The sequence below is a fragment of the Vidua chalybeata genome, chromosome 6 (assembly GCF_026979565.1).
Source record: "Vidua chalybeata isolate OUT-0048 chromosome 6, bVidCha1 merged haplotype, whole genome shotgun sequence".
Lineage (NCBI taxonomy): Eukaryota > Metazoa > Chordata > Aves > Passeriformes > Viduidae > Vidua > Vidua chalybeata.
This window is the reverse complement of record NC_071535.1, coordinates 2,111,493-2,129,728: the sequence shown is the minus strand read 5'-3', so window position 1 is coordinate 2,129,728 and position 18,236 is coordinate 2,111,493. Positions and strand designations below refer to the sequence as shown.

Below are 18,236 nucleotides of genomic sequence, written 5' to 3'. Positions count from 1 at the left end.
CTGCCCACCCCTGCCGGGCACCGCGACCACGAGGAGCTCACTCGGGTGTGCAGAAGCTGCATTAGGGTTTTTATAAATAATCCCTGAGATTGCACGTGCCTGTTGCTGCTTCAATGCAGCAGAGAGGAGATGGGTGTTGTGGGGAGGGGTTTCTTACGCTGGACACTGTCAGAGGTGCTCAGATAGGTTGAAAGAGGAGATTAAAAGAGAAGCAGCTGGGAAATGGACAGGGGAGGGAAAAAAAATAGAGGATGGAAAAGGAAATGTGTTAATTTGAAAGTCTAATTAAACTGAGATGGGCTCAGGTCCTGTTTTCCTCATTCCCTTTGAGAATTGCTGCTAAGGTCAAGCTTGTACTGCCCCATTTACTGTCATTTTCTCCTTTTCTCTTGCCATTATGGCACGTGGCATCCCAGTCAAAGAGAAGCAGAGAGGTTCGATCCTGTGCTGTGCTGTGGGGATCCTGTACATGAACTCCCAAGGCCTTTTCCTGCATTATTTCCTATGATCCCAAGTCAGGGGGGGGGGGTGATCTTTTTTTCCAGAGAATGACTCAACATTTGTTCATTTTCATCCATCCCTTCTCTCCACCGATTCATCTTTCCTTTATTTTCCCAGTTGCAAACAGCCCTTCCTGGGAAGCATCTTTACATTCTTGCTGCCCAGGTTGCCAGATCACAAAGAGCTGATTTTACAGCAGATGTGCTGAATGGTCACGGACTGGAAGAATTCTTGAGTAAAAATGATGCTAAATGGAGGAAAGGCAAAAAGAGAAAATACCCCACAGCGGGAGAGCACAGCTGGTATTCAACACCGCGAGACCCAGCGCAGAAAAGGCCCCAGAATTGGGAGAAAACCTGGATTTAAATCCATGCTGCATTCCGCTGGCAGGAGCCGTTTCATAATTTACCTTGATTCGATGTCCCACTTACCCAGGCAGCATTTCCAGTTGCTTTTCATATCCCCAGCCCTTTGCAAACAGAACCCGGGCGCGTTGTGCAACACTTATGTAAGAGGTGCCAAAGGGACGCTGCCAAGGCTCTGCTCTTGCTCAGGTGCCACCACGGACTCGCTGGGACTTGCTGCTGAGGAAAATGCTGCCATCCACACGAGTTTTCCTTGGACAAGGCGCTGCCTGAGCCCCTGGGTGACAGATCTGTTCTTGCAGTGGTTATCCGAGGGTCTGGGATGTGACTGTTTAGTTTTTATTATCACTTCTGCCTTCTCGCGCTTTGCTCTTTCACTGCTTCTGCTGAATTGCGTGGGAAAGTCAAAGGGATCTAGATGTCAAATGTGTCTGAAGAGCATTTCAGGGGGATGTCTCTGCCTGGCAGAGATTCCTCATCACTGGTTTCATTTCTGAACCCTTATTCTAGGGTTAGGAGGCCTCAATTCCTTGGAAATACCAAAAAGGGATAAAACGGAATCAGCTTTTTCCTCAGTCCTGAAGCTAAAATCTTCCTAACATCTTTCTGTTGTTTGGTTTGGTTTGTTTTTTTTTTTTTTTTTTTCCCTCCTGAAATATTTTAAGTAAAGCAGATCTTTGTTGCTTAGGAAATCCTGCTATTCCTGCAGCTCCCATTTCTCACCCCAAATTGTGCTGTGACCGCCTACATTTACATGGGCTTTGCAGCCAAAGGAATTATCTTTGCTCCTTCTGTAAACACGACTGCACACTAGGGCTGCACAGAGGTATTTCACTGTGGAGGTGACACAGTTCCAGCAGTTAATTAAATTACTTGTTTCATCAATCAGTGTGGCGGTTCTTCCTTCTGGAAGATGCTCCATAAACTAAAGGAGCTACTTAAGAATAAAATAAACGTGGAGATAAAGAATCATCAGCCCAGGTCTGGTTTTACCTCAGATCATCTGACTGTGATCCTTTTATTTCTCTTTATTAGGAAAAGGTTTTTTTCCCCAGAATGTGGTGGGGCTCCCCAGGGAATGGTCATGTTCCCAAGGCTGCCAGAGCTCCAGGAGAACTCTCAGGCACAGGGTGGGATTTTTGGGGTGTCTGTGCAGGGCCAGAAGTTGAACTGGATGATCCTCAGGGTAATTCCATGATTCCACAATTTAAAGGTCAGCAAGGCAGAGGATCTCTCCTAAGCCAAACTTCCCATCTATTTCCGATCCTGTTTTTCATTTGTCCCCTCTCTCCTGCACTGACTGGCAGATGGGCACTATTGAAAACATCCTTCCTCACCAGCCTCCTTTTTTGTTTGCAACGTGGCTTTAGTGAGCCCAAGCCAAAATCCGTGTGTGCCAAGTTTGTTTCTAGGATTTCCCCCTGAAGATACACCTCAGCCAGAAAAAGGCTTCCAGCTCCTCTTGGCAGAACCAACCAAATCCACCTGCCTGGATGATTCAGCAGGATACTTGCAAAATGTTCCAGCCAGGTTGGTGCACCTGGAAACAGGGGAAGCAGCCAGGTTTCCAGGCAGTGCTCTGAATTTCCCTTTTTAATGCTGTTTTTCATGGAAATGGCCACATTTTCCTGCATCCTTGTGCTGAGCAGTTGCTGTCTGGTGTCACCTCTGCCCTTCTGTGTGTGCTCGTGGGAGGGAAGGGCATCCAGCTGGTTTCCTTCCTTTGAATGCAAAGAGCACAATCAGCTGCAAAGTCTCCTGAGATGCATCTACGTAAACGGGGTGACACAAATATAATGTATAGCCACAGTGCCCCTCTTCCTTCCGTGAAAAACAAATCCTTGCACACAGGGCTCAGCTGTGTCTTGTTCAATTCTCCTGCTCCTGCAAGGGACAAAAGGCTTTTCTTTCCCTTTAGTGTCTTTTCTCTCTTCTCACAGCATCTCAGCACAACCCCTGGAGAGATCCTCAGTCTATGGCAGGCTGATGCTTCCTTGAGCAAGTGAATTCCCAAGTTGGACATAACAAACATCCAACAGGCCTGGATGTCTCCTCCTTCTCTTGCCCTTGGCTGTGTTCTCTCCATCCCTCTTGCCAGGACTTCTCTCTCTTTCTGCTCTTTATTTTTTTCCAGGCATTCTTTGTACGTGTCATCACGTGCCCACATCTGCTGCCATCCCAATTATCCCCCAAAGGGCAATTCCAGCAGCAAGAAGCCATTCAGGATCTCACAAAATCCTCCTTATTCTGGATTCTGATAGCAGAGCAGGTGAAGCAGCATGAACAGCACTGAAAGCTGCCAAAGGGATGCCAAGAAGCTTTAGGAGGTTCAGCATCCTGAACTGGACTCAGGGGTGGAAAACTGCCCATGGGAAGTGAAGGGCTCCACTGCAGGCCCTTCACCTGTGACCGTGGGTGAAGCAAGTGTGTGTTCCACTGGGGCGGAAAACCAGCCTGAAAAACACAAACCACAAACTTAAAAAAAAAATATTTCAAATCATAGGGAAGGTGCTGCAGCAGTTATGAATGCCTTCCATGTGAGTTTGTTAGACTGTGTAAAATTAAAGGTATTTTAGTAGTCAAAAAAACCCACCTGGGTTGAAGTATTTTCACTGCTTTTAAAACCACCTTTATTATCTTGTTCAGTTAGAAATTTCTACAGCTCTGCAGCCACCGTTACCTGGTGCTCCTCGGTGTCTCGTTAAAATAACCGTGGCTGTTCTTCCTGCTCAGACTACAGCACAAACAGATCACATTCTCCAAACCCACGTAATGCCTTATGTAAAAGCACTTAACATTCCTTTTAAGGCTGCGACCTGTTCAGATGGAAGATGCTGCATAAAAGCACATTCCTGAACACGCTTGACCAGAAAAGCAGCGTGGTCTGGGGTGGAAAAGGCAGTGTGTGCTCAGGAGTATGGGCCTGGCAGGGCACAGGGTCCGTGTCTTGCACTGGAAACTCTGCACAACTCATTAGAATCATTAATTAAATCGTTAAGGTTGGAAAAGCCCTCTAAGACCATTGAAACCCAGCACTGCCGTGGTCATCACTGACTCATGTCCCCAAGTGCCACCTTCACACTGCTCTTGTCACCCTCCAGGGATGGTCTCCACCACTGCTCTGGGCAAACAATGCCTGTCCACCCTTCCCCTGAGGAAATTTTCCATAATATCCAACCTCAACCTCTCCTGGCACAATTTTAGGCAGTTTCCTCATTTTCCTCCATTTTCCTAATCATGAAATGGTAACAATAATCCTGTCCCAGTGCTGCTTTTTATCTATGGACACCTCCCAGATGTGCTTCCAGCACTGACACACAGCTGGGAAAGGTGGATTAAAGCTCAGAACACGAGATGGGCTCTGAGAACTCACTCTCCACCACTGGCAAGATGGGATGAGAAACTGCACCTCCAGGTGGGAAGTGAAACTTAACCCAGCAAGGACTAACTACAGCAGCTTTTGCAGTGAATTGCAGATCTGAGAGATGTTCTAGGAGGCCAAGTCTTAATGCACCATCTGCCACTGGAAAATGAAATGTCCTTTTTGCAGTGCTTGTCAGGAGCAGCAAGTCAGCAGAGTGAAAAGCATCAGCTGAGGAAGGGGAAAGAAAAAGGACACAAACAGCTCCCTATCGGGAGCACAGGAAGCTGATTTATGAGGGGAAAGGTAATTGCTTTGTTAAAAATCACTTGAGGAAATACAGCTCTCTAAAGGGTAAATAGTTTCTTATTTGTTGGGGGTTCAGGAAAACTTAGGTATTTATGTTGGAAAGGATGTACAGGATGCAGAAGGCTTGGAGAGTACAAGGGGAAATTAAATGGGAATCTCTTTAAGTGAGCAGCCCTGAGCTCTCCTGTTTCTGGGAGGTGGGGCAAGTTACATTTTGCAGCCCAAACGAATCCATAAATAAATCCCAATAAACCCAAAGGCCACTGTGCAATTCCCAGGAGTCTGCACACGATGCCTTTGAGTTTAACCTAAAGCACCACAGATCCTAATGAAGTCTGCTATGGAGCCTGTGGTTTGAAGGAAAATCTTATGCAATCCACACCACTCTGTCAGGTACTACATGTGGGATTTCTAAATGTAAGACCAAGTTCAAAGCCCAGGCTCCAGTTTAAACCCAGGATCAGTGCCTGGCTACATTGTCATTAGACTATATTGGGCCTGCCTGGGCTGTGTGCCTGCCAAAGAAGCAGAATCTGTTCTGAAATAACCAATCCTGGACACCAGAGACTCCTACATCTGGCATCCATTTGATTTTTTTCTACCTAACTTCTGCAGACATATTTCCTGCTCTGAGTATGTGGTAGTTTTTACGCCTAGAAAATCACACCTCCTTTCAGGCTCTAATGATTCTCCTTGCAGCGAGTGCTACTGCAAATTCCAGCATTCCTCTACTCCCTATCCCCACCTTTGGGCTTCTTAAATGGTTCAGCATTAATTTCAGAGACCATGGGTGAGCTGAATTTCAGAATTTCAGCTGCTTCGCTGAAAATAATTGGGAAAAGCAGCTATAAATGCTTTCCACTTTGCAGCTCACTGAAGCTTTTTTTTTTTATTTAAGGAGCCCAGGGAGATAAGTCCCAACAAGTCTGAGGTAATTCTGGTGTTGCTTTCATTGCACTGGTTACCCACAAAGCTAAATGCCACGGTACCTGATTAGCCCATGAGAAGGATTACACGATGTGGCTGCAAGGCTGCAATCCAGATCAGTCCTACATCCTCCCCGTCTTCCTCCTCCTTTTCCTTCTCCTCTCGAGTCTCTCGGGAAGCATCCCAGCCTCTGGTGTGAAAGATGGAAAGCTCAGCCGGGTGTTTGGTATAAGGATATATATGGATAGAGAGATATATAAAATATAGGTGGTGTAGCCAAACTGGGGGCTTTCTTCCTGCCTCAAAACAAGGGGTACAGGCTGAAAGCCCTGCCCGTACCCGCACTTCTCCCTCCACAACAAAGACCTGTTGGAACAGGGTCAGAAGAGGCACAAAGATGCTCCAAGGGCTGGAACCCCTCTGCTCCAGGCTGGGAGAGCTGGGAGTGCTCACCTGGAGAAGGCTCCAGGGAGAGCTCAGAGCCCCTTGCAGGGCCTGAAGGGGCTCCAGGAGAGCTGGAGAGGCACTGGGGAAAAGGGATGGAGGGACAGGACACAGGGAACGGCTTTAAACTGGGAAAGGGAAAATTTTAGTTGGATATTAGGAAGAAATTCTTGGCTGTGGGAGTGAGGGTGAGGCCCTGGCACGGGGCAGCTGTGGCTGCCCCTGGATCCCTGAAGTGTCCCAGGCCAGGTTGGACGGGCCTTGGAGCACCCTGGGATAGTGGAAGGTGTGCCTGCCGTGGCAGGGGATGGAATGGGACGGAATTTAAACTCCCTTCGAACCAAAACCACTCTGGGATCCCATAAGCCCCGGCCGCGGCAGGCGCCGGCCGCGGGGCGGGCAGCGCCCTGTAACAGCCCCGCGGCGGCGGTTCCCGGAGCGGGGCCGGGCAGCAGCGGAGCGGGGCCGAGCCTGAAGCGGGGCTGGGCCGGGCTCGGAGCGGGGCCGGGCTCGGAGCGGGGCCGGGCCGGGAGCGGGGCCCGCGTTGGCCGCGCCGGGGCGCTGCGGCGGCGCGGAGGCGCTGCCGGCCCGTCCCGTCCCGAGCCGAGCGAACCCGGCCCGGCTCGGCCGCGGAAGGAGAACGAGAAGGAGGAGGAGAAGGAGGAGGAGGAGGAAAAGGAGGAGGAGGCGGCGGCGGTGGCGGTGCTTCCCCCTCCCTCCCTCCCTGCCCGGCGGGACAAAGGGCTGCGGCGCGCAGGTAGGAGCCGGCCCGGCCTGGCCGCCCCGGCGGACGGGCCGCAGCGCCGGCGGCACCGGAGCTCCCTCCCCGCCCTGCCTCGCTCCCCGCCCGCCGCGGCTCTTCCTGGTTGTCCCGAGGAGCCCCGGGAGCCGCGGAGGGCGCGGCCGCCCGCCCGCCTTTGTCTGGGCCGCCCGGAGCCCCCCTGAGCCGCCGTTGCCGCCGCAGGAGCCATGGGCCGGGGGCCGCCGCGGTAGGAGCATCCCGGGGCCGGCGGGGACGCGGCGCTGGACATGGAGCCGGCGGCGCGGGCCAGCGGGGATATCCTGAGGCGGAACCCGCAGCAGGACTACGAGCTGATCCAGCGGGTGGGGAGCGGCACCTACGGCGACGTGTACAAGGTGAGCGGCGGGGCGGGGGGGGGGGGCCGCTCAGGCAAATTCCCGCTTGCGTGGAAAAGGATTGCCTGTGAGGGAGTGAGACCCTGGCGCAGGGTGCCCAGAGAGGCTGTGGCCATCCCTGGAAGTGTCCAAGGCCGGGTTGCACGGGGCTTGGAGCACCCTGGGATAGTGGAAGGTGTCCCTGCCCATGACAAGGGGTTTGGCTGAATGAGGTCTTTAAGGTTCCTTCCATCCCAAACCATTCTGGGATTCTGTGCTGGCAGCACCAGAGAAGGTTCTCTGCTACCGCTGCCCTTCTTGGAGGTTTGATCGGTGAATATCACAGGCAGTTCTTGCCACGTTACTGCCCTAGGAGGTAGAGGATATCTCTTGGCTGTACCTGTTTGCAGAACGCATCCAGTTAAAGCACCTGATTAAAAGGGTGCCACTTTATCCCCGAGGTTAATAATAGCCCGTGAAAGGCAGAAGCAGATTAAAGCTCTTCAGAAGCTGGAACGGAGCTGCAGCACGAGGTAGAGTTAGTGCAGCACATCAAGTAGATGCTCTTGGAATGGTGCATATCAAAAAGTGACCCTGTCCATGCAGGGAGCTGGAACTGGGTGATCTTTTAGGTCCTTTCCAAGCCAAACCATTCTGGGATTCTGTAATTCCATGCTGGTGCTCACATCAGCAGAACCACAGGCGTGGGGGACGGGAGGTGCAGGCCAGTGGTGTGTTCTTCTCATATGAGCCCTGTCCTCATCCCTCAGGGGTGTTCCTCACACCTCAGGGATGCTCAGCACCTTTTAGGGCTGGGTGAATTATAAAGAAAGCCTCAAAGTTTTCAACCTGTGCCTGGCAGTGTGCGTGTTCAGCTGCACGGGGAGGGAGGCTGTGGGATGTTTTCCTTTGTAGTGCTGTTGTGTGTGTTTAAAATAGACCTGACACAGCCAAGCGTGCAAGGGAAGGTGTGTTACTGTGCCACATGAAAGGCAGCAGTAATTGCTCCTGCTGGGGGAGGGCTCTTTGCTAATGTTCAAATTGAAGTTTTATGGATGGATCCTGTTCCCACCACCCCTTTGAAATGGTTACTTATGACCTCAGGGAGTTATTTTTAAAAGTTTTCATGGTGCATCTTTACCTTCCTCTTTTAATTTTTTTTTAATCCTACAGTGCTGTGCACAGATCAGTCAACTCCTTTCCTAGGGATCCTAGCACTAAATCCTTTAAAAGAACATTTCATCTGTCATAAATCTGGAGCTCTGCCTACCTTGAGCTGCTTTGTTTGTGTGTGCCTGCCCAGTGCAGGGCAGCATGACAAGAAATAACCAGGCAGCACGACAAGAAATAACTAGTTGCGTTGCAGGGAAGTGTTTTTGTGTCATCCCTTTGTGGAAAAAGAAATAATTCTGCTTCTCATTATCCTGGTAATTAGTGGAGAGCTGTGCTGACATGTCATCCAGCTTCCGGTTCCGGAGCTGGGTTGGATGCATGGCTCTGCTCCGTGCCATGTAAACACATCCATCCCCTTTAAACAAAAAAACCACAGCCCTCTGCCCCCCTCCTCCACTCTTTGGCTTCTGAAAAAATGCTCCTTCTACTCCTGAAACGGTTTCAGATAAGGAGTAAACCCAAACTTTCTCCTCGTGCAGCCTGGCAAATTTCAATCAAAGTTTTTGGCCGGAGTTTCGGGCGCTGTTATGAGTCCGAAGCAAGTATAAAGTTAATGAGTTTAAAGTAGTTTGAGAGGCTGCATTTGTTTCTAGGTCATCGGTTTGCTCTTTGTTTCTGTAAAGGCCTGCAACAGGAACTGTATCAAGGGAATACTGAATCAGATGGCACTGCCTCTTATGACAAATATGCACAGCAAACTTATTTTTTAAAGTCATTGATGTTATGATAATTTTAAAAGTAAGGTAAACCTTTTTTTTTTTTTCTTGAAAGGGCTTAACGTATAAACATTGTACTTTTATTTTTCTTAGCCCCTGGTAAGTCTCAGTGCAGATGGCACATCTTGTGCTTGCTGAGGGCTGTCGGAAGTGTTTATAAAATGCATTTATTAGTGAATATCCGAGTGTTTTTATGTTGCAGAGCTCGGGAAAGGTTTGCTAGAGAGGGCTCTTAAATTAAAATGGAATTTTCCCCTCACTTCTTCAAGTGGTTTCTCTGCTCCTTCACTAATAATGAGTCACCAGCGTCTCCAGCACAGTTGTTTTTGGGATGTCTAAGCCGGGCAGCCTCTCTGATTGTGGGACATCTGCCTCTTCCTCAGATGCTTTTTGGTGGTTGTGGTTAATGCTTTAAATTCTTCTTGGGGCATTTGGTAGCTTTTAGAGTAATTGGCTCTTTTTTGGATGGTGAAGGTGGAGGTTAAGCAAATATTTATCTTCACGATTAGGTTACAGAAGAATATTTAAAGGCTTTTGCAAAATTCTCCTGCCCACTTTGCTTTTCATGACTACCATGAAAGCTTTAAACAGAGATGTGTTTTCTTAGTGTTTGTGGGGTTTATTTCTCTTGTCTGTCACATGGCACACAATGGCTGATTGTAGGACTGCTCCTTAGTGCTGGATTGTTGATGTTGTTTTAATATCTTTTTTCCCCAAAATGCATTTCAGGGCTGGGGAGAAACCATCTGTAAATAAACTCTTGTCTATTCACAGCCTGTGTAAATAGATCCAAGTTTGTGTCTAGCAGTCTTGGAAGTAATTTCCATTACAATCCTGACTTGTTAGTTGTCTCATCTGTGGTGGGAAAGCTTTTTTTTTATTTTTAATAGAGGATATTCATATTAAACCAGTTCTGATCCATTGCAATAATTTATCCCTTACAACATTTCACCAAGATATCTTGAATTACTGACTCGTGGAAGAGGTTGTAATAGCAAAGATAAGAACTGGAACTTAATAATATGCTGTTTAAAAAATAGTGTTTTTATGTCCCCAGTGTCTCTCTAATCTGGCTTTCCTGGAAAGGTCTTCCCACCGGTCATAAAAATTAAAATCTCAAGGCAGCATTTAAAAATGACATAAACTTGTTCTATTTGCATCCAGAAGTTCTGAAATGCATCAGTTTCATGCTGAAATAGATGTTGTGTGTGTGTGGTTGATGAAGAAGCGCACATTTGACTGGGATCTTGGAGCAGGGAATTTTAAAAAGCTGCTGGAGACTGTAAATGGAATTTAACCTCCAGCACTGGGAAGTGGCTGGTCAGATCCCATCCCAGGTAAATTCCCCGTGTGGTTAGATGTTTCCCAGGATGGGTTTTCACACCAGCATGACCCATGAGTGAACCTGCAGCTTTTCAGTAGGGCTTTGTAAGTCCTAATTTGTTTAAGGCTGGGTTGATAACAAGGTCACACCATCAGCTGTATCATCGAGTTCCTGCAGTCCATGGTATTTTCTGGAAGTACTTGGAATAGCAGAAGACTGGCCTGTTTTGCTTAACTTGTGGAATTTGGTTGCATCAGAACATCCAGTCATTTGCTTGTGTGCAATTGTGGATCTTGGTGTCCTCAAAGGGCTTTGGAAAACAGGACTTGAATTCAGGGGATAATTTGCTGCTGTTCATCCTTTTCCTGTATGGATTTTTTATTGGAGTGTTTATTAATGGCTCTGAAGAGGTTTGGTGGAGAGATTTAGGGGAAATATTCAAGTGTTCCTGGCCAGGTTGGACGAGGCTTGGAGCAGCCTGGGACAGAGGAAGGTGTCCCTGCCGTGGCAGGGGTGGGATGGGATGAGCTTTAAGATCCCTCCCACCCCAAACCATTCCCAGGGCTCAGCTTTTTTGTGTTTTTCACTCCAAGTGCCCCAAACAAGAGTTTCAACTGCTCCTTGCTTCTGCAGAGGGGAACAAAAGGGTGGTTGATGTAGCTGGATGTAAATTCATCCTTGTTGAAGGCTGTTGTTTGGCAGCTGAGCTGGGAGCCCATGGATGTGCCGGGCCCGGCAGCCTCGGCCGGCCGCGGGCGCGGGATGAATAGCGGGATGTCTGTGCTCCCCGATGATCAAACATGACCTTGTGCAGCAATTCTAAAGCTGGCTTGTTTGGGCTTTTCCAAGCAGGATTGTGAGCAGTGCCACAGTGGCTTTCTTGAAAAGTAAGCACAAGGGACAAGGAACGCAGCAAATTTGTGGCAGAAACTGCCTGTAAACAAGGGGCGCGTTTTTATTGACTATCATGAAAATTTCATTCCTTCTGGAGTCACCTGCTCAGTCTTTCTTCTCTTGAGATTATTGTCATTATTTTTTAATCTCCTGCACCAAATAAAGGCATCAACTTAGAAGAAACCTGCAGTGTTTTGCCAGCAATTGCTGCTGGAAAATAGCGAGCAGTGAAATTGGATTGTGGCACACAAAGACTTTTTGCTCAAATTCAATTTAAAACAAACAACAAAAGTATTTGTTTTACTTTCTTTGTGTTTTCTTTTTTTAAAGGTTGCCGTAAAAGTGTGACTCTGTCCAGTTTGAATCAGAGTTCAGCCCTGCTTGTGTGGTCACTGCCTTGTTCTCAGAGCTCTGGATTCTAATTCCTGGTGCAGCCAAAGGCTGTTGAGAACCTGGATTTGATGTTTAGAAAATAATTCTCAATGTCATTCTAATCTCTCAGATAATGAAAATTTATCAGTTTTTTATCACCGTTTTGCTGCTTAAGTCAACAGGTTAAGAACAGAGTATTAAAGCTTTTTTTTTTTTGATACCAGAGAACAGTTATGGCTGTGACAGCTTTTAATCACATATTCCCAACTTCATACAAACATGTTTTGGCAGCTGCAGACCAATTGGGTTTGGCCATCCCTGACTCAGCACTTCGGTCCCTGGTGAATATACATTGCTTCCACATATAAATGACCATAAAACATCTGTCATATAGGGGATTCCACTCCTCCTCTGCAGATCAAAGCCCTCTGGTCAGCAGTGTTGGCTGTAGCCATGCCTGAACTCCGTGTGCTCTTTTTTTTCCATGGGAATGGTGTTTGGAATGACATCAAACCAATGCTCTTGAGTTTTTCTTATTGCTGTGGAGCTCCTCTTCTGGGGAATGGCATGCTTTTCTTTTAGGATGCAGTCAGTAGGATTTCTGTTTTGAGAACTAAGATGCTCTTGTGGCTTGTTGACACCCTCTGTGAGTATATTCAGCAGTGGAAGGTGAAACCTTTGGGTTTCCATTTGAAATGTTTGTAATAGTTTTTCTTATTAAGGATTTGGTCTTTGATGTGGGATGTTCCAAGCTGTTTGGTTTTAAATATTATATCCTGTCACTCATGTTTCTGTTTCTCAGGAACTGTAGTGACAGGACAAGGAGTAATGGGTTCAAAGTGAAAGAAGGGAAATCAAGGTTGGATATTAGGAAGGAATTCCAGGCTGGGAGGGTGGGGAGGCCCTGGCACAGGGTGCCCAGAGAAGCTGTGGCTGCCCCTGGATCCCTGGAAGTGTCCAAGGCCAGGTTGGATGGGTTTGGAGCACCCTGGGACAGTGGAAGGTGTCCCTGCCCATGGCAGGGATGAAACTGGATGATTTTTAATGTCCCTTCCAACCCAAATCAGTCTGGAATTCTTGGTGTTTTCTGTTAATGGGAAGTTACACGGTGGGAGTAGTGTTTCCCCTATGGTTATTTCTCCCTGTCTCTTACTTTGAGGAGCCAGGCACTGTCCAAAATCTAAAAAATAGAGGAGGTGGTGGAGTCACCATCCCTGAATGTGTTTTAAAAAAGCCTGGATGTGTTTAAAAAAAAAAAAAAAAGCCTGGGTGCTAGGGTTTAGTTGAGGTGTTGGGGCTGGGTTGGACTTGATGATCTTGAAGGTCTCTTCCAGCCCAGTGGTTCTGTGAATTCTGTGAATAAAGTCTAATTTCTTCTCAATGTGAGGTACCCATTAGGAGGAAGCAAACAGTGCAGGTCACACACCACTCACCCCCAACAGCAGAGACCTGAGAGGGAAGAGCAGGTCAAAGATGAGAACATCTGCCTGCCAGGATCTCCTTCCTTCCTCACTGTCTCCACAAGATGCAGCGGTCATTTTCATCGCCAACGTTTGGGTAACCTGGAAAGCATCCAGGATTTCTGGGATGAGTGGCTGAGCCCCAGTTCTGTCAGAGAGCTGCGTGGTAGAAGCTCACAGATCATCCCTGTCAGAGGGAGCAGCTCTTCCTGTCAGCAAGGCCGTGACGGAGTTTGGCAGCGCATTCTGCTGACACCAGCAACTGTCCGTGCTCATTCCAGCTGGAAAAACAACCTTCCCTGCTACCTTTAGCTGTGTTTGGCACCTGCTGCTTGCTTGCAGCTGGGAGTGAAGGGGAGAGGCAGCATCAGCCCAAGGTGATTCCAGTTCAGAGGGACATCTCCATATTCATGAAGTTGTTCTTCAGCTCAAGGCAATCTCGATGCCTGGTGGGTGAGATTGCCAAGGCTTTTCACAAGGACATGGAGTGATAAGATGAAAGGGAATGGCTTCACACTGACAAAGGGCAGGCTTAGATGGGATATTAGGATTAAATTCCTGGCTGGGAGGGTGGGGAGGCCCTGGCACAGGGTGCCCAGAGCAGCTGTGGCTGCCCCTGGATCCCTGGCAGTGCCCAAGGCCAGTTGGACACTGGGGCTTGGAGCAGCCTGGGACAGTGGAAGGTGTCCCTGCAATGGCAGGGGTGGAATGAGTTGATTGTTAAATTCCCTCCCAAACCATACTGAGATTCTGTGACTTTCTCACATTTCGCCATTTGATTTAAGTTTTCAAATTTTAAATTTTCCAAAGAAGCCAGAAGAGTTCTTTCCCAGTTTCTGAATGAATTCTGGCAGTAAAATGTTCAGCAAGGTTTGGTGGACACAGCCACCTTTGATTTGGGGAGATATGCTGGTCCCTTATCCATTCTGGATTTCCAGTGAAAAATCACATATGGAGTCTGGATAAACTCTTTTTTTCCTAGATGGGCAAAAATTTGTGAGTTTGGCACAGGGAGGTTTCTGTTCTGCTCTTCAGCTTTCTAAATTCTTTCACCCAAGTGCTGGAGTGATTCATTTCATCCAGCACAGTGGATAGTGTCTGCAAGATCCTCCTCAGCCAAAGCTTACCTTTTTCCATGATGGATGGAAAACTCTGTGTGGAGAAGCTGCAGCTTGACCATGTCTTTGAAGCTCTTGAGTGGAAGAGCACATGGGAGGGTGAGCAACAGAATTGCTTCCAGGATTGTCCTCTCCCATACTTTTCCCTAATCCCTTCTCCTGTGTGTTGCTCTATGTGTTTCCACTGACTTCTGTTCTCCTAAAGATAGTAAAAAGATTATACAAATATAATCATGGGGACCCTCAGAGCACACAGTCCTGGTGTCCAAAACTGCTGCATTTACTGATCCTTCAAAATGGCATCTTTAATGCCAGATTCAATATCTTGGCACGTTGGAATTACTCCTGCCCCAAGTGTATTTTTGTGTCTTCTGCATGAATATCATGTCTAGGAGGTTCATGTTTTCATAGAGATGAGGAAGATTTGGCTGGAGAAAGAAAGTTCGAAAAAGGAAAGCTGAATGAACCATATTTTCAGCTCAGTGGGAAAAAGCTGGATTTGTAGCGTGTTTGAAATGTGAATTTTGAGACGTTCCAGAAAGGCAAGTGCTGGTTTTCTCCTGATTGAAGGGGGACTCTCTTGTCTTATTGATAAGGAATCACTCTTAAGGTTTTTTTTTTTTTTTTTTTTAAATAGCTTTGTCTTGTGCATCATTAAAGGCATAACTTCTTACATTTGAGGGGATGGTCCACCCCAAAAAGCTGCATTTGTGATGATCCACCCCAAAAGCTGTATTTTTATCCTGGTCTCAGCTGTGCGTGTGTGATTCTTTGCTGATCATTGCTGTTGAAGCAATAAATAATTGAGTTCTTTTTGCCTTAACTTGCTGTTTAACGTACAGACACGCAAGATCAGAGTGGAATTATAAACACCAGGCTCCCAAAAAATGTTTGGGGTATTTAGTCATTAATCCCAAGGGAAGATAAGTGGTAAAGTCTCTTGTACAGGCACAGAGATGTAAACATGGTAGGTAAAAAGAATAAAGATGGGGCAGTACCATCTTTTATGGATGTGTTTTCTCTTGATAAAACAAAAATAATTAAAATTTGACAGGAAGCAGTGCCTGAGAGGTGCTCATGGCTCTCAGTGATGGAACAGTATCAGGTATTTGTGTTTTAATTATGAGGGGCTGGGAAACTGAAATGTTGAAGCATTTGGTCTGCAGTGAGTAAAGGGGGAGAGTATTTGATGTGTTCCTTGTAAATATTCACAGCCCAGAGCCCAGACAGTCCCCAGGATGAGCAGTTTCTGATAAAACCATTTTGTTTTCTCAGGCATGTGTGTGATGAAGTTTAAAGCACTGGTTGAGCTCTGATCCTCTGCTTCTTGGTTAATTATGAAGTGGCAGGAATAACTTCTGGATTAACACAGAGCCTTCTAAACTTTGCCAAACAGTTCCTGTCCTGAGAGTCTTGTTTTTAAATTTGGCTCACAGTATCAAAGAGGACAGAGGGATTTCTGAGGATGGATAAGGAGATCTCGATTTTTGGTTTCATGATCCATCAAGCCTGTCCAGGGCACGTGAACATGGATTTTTCCTTTTTCTCGTTCCGTGGGTGTTGAGGTTTGTGTAAATCCTGCAGTGGGATGTCTTGAGTACAGATTGACTGAGCTGGCTGCAGGCAGCTCCAGGAGGGATGGAGGAGGAGGAGGACAGGCTGTGGCTTTGCTCCATGAAAGCTTTCTGGGAAATTCCCCATCCCTGGAACTATTCAAGGCCAGGCTGGACAGAGCTTGGAGCAACCTTGGAGTGGAAGTGTCCCTGCTCCCAGCACGAGGTTGGTGTTCCAACCCAAACCTTTCCATGGCTTTTTAAATAACTTTCCCTGTGAGCTTTGTGGAGCTGAGGCAGAATTTTGGGAGCAGGGAAGCAGCCAGGCTGTGCAGAGCCTCTACCACCATTTCCTCTGTCTCTCTCCAGCACATTCCTTCGTGGTGTCTGCCTGGGGAAGGCTGGTCCATGGAAAATGCACACAGCTGCTGCAGGGAGAGATAAAATTTTATCTTGTTTTATATGTATTACTATTTTCTAAAACCTTAAACTCTGAGTTTTTTACTGTGTGATTTTTAAATTCATTTTAATATTATTTTTTATTCATTTATGTATTTTATTTTTATTTATTTTATTTATGTGCTATTTATTTTATTATTAATGTCATCTTATTCAAACTACACACCCATAATCTGTCGCTCAGTTTTGGAAGATTTTTCTACAGCCTCAGGTCAAATGCAGTGTTCTCTTGGGGGTCAGTGCCTGTCAGCACAGAAAATCTGAAATTCTCATTAAGCAGTTGGAATTCTCAGAACTTTGGGTTGGTTTACAGACCAAAACTTCGAATTAAACACAAGTTTTGACCTTAGAACAAACTTCCAAACTTAAGTACTTAAAGCGAGACTATAGATTTATAGTTTTCATGTTAAATTAAGTAAAGTTTAAAGTTTTACAGTTTAAGATACAAAAAAAAAAAATAAAAGTAGCTACAAAGGAGTTTAGAATACAGTACTATAAGTTTGTGTGTCATAACATGAGTAACTAAAAAAACTTACACTATAACATAAATCCATAAAGTGAAATAATTTAAAGATTAAATAAAAAATGTAAATATCCTTATTAACAGTGTTTTATTAATCAATACATCCTTAAAAATCTTATAACTAGGAATTTTATAACCTTCTATAAAGATGTAAACCAAACTCATGCTTCCTACCTATGTAGAAAATAAGAAAATAAACCACATCATCAAAACCAACTCAGAAATCCCATCTTAACTCCTTCAAAACTCTTCAAAATTCCCCATACCCAGGGATGCAGCAAATGTGAATTTAAAGCCCTATAGAAACACAATAAAGAAAATAAAATCTATGTAGACAAGAGAAATAAGGTAAGATGGAAAATGCTGTGTTAAAATTTAAAATTTTTTAAAATGCCACTTAAATCATCAGGCCCAATTTACCAGAATATTCTAATTATTTAATAACACATATTACTTGAGCAGCACGTTTTTAGTTCATCTTTCAAAGTAAAGTGAGGAAGTCTCTGGCCAAGTGCTTGAAATCAGGTGACTGAAGTGAAACTGGTGCTTGATAACTGTAGATGAAATTGTAGAAAAATATTCTAATAAAATATTCTTGAAAGAGTCTTGTTTCCAGGTGACATCATTTACATGAGTTAATTGGTTCAAATTAAGAAAACAATAATAATTTAAAAAAAAATCAGAGCAGTTTTTTTTTTTTCTGCTCTGACTAAAAATAAAGGGTGAGAGGATGAGATAACTTGCACAATTTTCAGTTATCATCTGTAATGAAATGGCAGCATATTTCCTCTCTGCTTCATCAGCACAAGTGCAAAACATATTTTATCTGTAACCTTTCTCATGTACCAGCACATTTAGAACTTCCATTTTTCCTCACTAAAAAACCTACTGAAATGTCATTTCTGTTTATTCCAACAGAATTCCAGGTTCTGATTTGGAGTTTTCTCCTGAATTAGAAATATTGCTGATCACTCTTTCATCACGATAAAATGAAGACTGTAAATAAATGCTGGGGTTTATTTTAGTAGGAGCAGCTGTCCCAGTATCAGAAAGAAGCATCAAATCTTACCCATCTCCCAGCCCAAGAAGGTGACAATTGATACAGTCCAGATGCAAACCAAAGCTTAATTGTAGAACAGAAAAAGAATCTTCCAACCCCTATTTTTAGCTAATTTTCCTTTAACTTCTTCAATTACACAACGTCTTTATTAATTCTGTTCTGGTCACTGGTTTATTTAACAATAAAGAGCAAAACACTGACCTGTTTTCTTCATCAAGGCAAATGTATGGCTTGTTCGTTTTAATTTTTAATTAATTTAATTCATTAATTGAATTTTAATTTTGCATTTTGTAATTGTGAGCTCATCTCTGAGGAACTGAAATTTTACGGAGGTGATTACTGAACAGCTTTGGTGGAGGTAGACTCTTCTATTTAAATCTACATTTTCCACCTGAATCTCTCTAGATTCTATCAGATAAATTATGATAAGGAAAAGGAGTTGATATGGATTTTTACCTTTGGTTTGGAGGGCTTGATATAACAGTTGCAATCTCAAAATTCCATTTTTTTTCCCTTCAAAATGCCAGTGGAGGCTCCTCAGTTTTGCCTTTCTGATGAGAC

General features: G+C 45.5%; 1 protein-coding gene and 1 long non-coding RNA gene across 4 annotated transcripts in view; one reads left to right on the top strand and one right to left on the bottom strand.

The window, feature by feature from the left end:
• Nucleotides 1-1,758: 1,758 nt before the first annotated feature.
• Nucleotides 1,759-6,337, bottom strand: LOC128790284 (uncharacterized). Its single transcript, XR_008431682.1, has 3 exons — nt 5,917-6,337; nt 5,526-5,653; nt 1,759-3,320 (listed from the first exon to the last, which is right to left on the bottom strand). It is a non-coding gene; the product is annotated as an uncharacterized LOC128790284 (long non-coding RNA).
• A 157-nt stretch (nt 6,338-6,494) lies between these two features.
• The window catches only part of MAP4K5 (mitogen-activated protein kinase kinase kinase kinase 5), a 62,167-nt gene continuing 50,425 nt past the window's right edge, over nt 6,495-18,236 (top strand). For 2 of the 3 annotated variants that reach the window (XR_008431418.1, XM_053945498.1), the window contains exons 1-2: nt 6,495-6,664; nt 6,872-7,044. Coding sequence is in view for 2 of the 3 variants with exons in the window: in XM_053945498.1 (XP_053801473.1) it covers nt 6,937-7,044 (108 nt within the window). In the remaining variant the exon portion in view is untranslated. The remainder of the gene's footprint in view (nt 6,665-6,871; nt 7,045-18,236) is intronic. The other variant, XM_053945499.1, reaches the window with a different exon arrangement.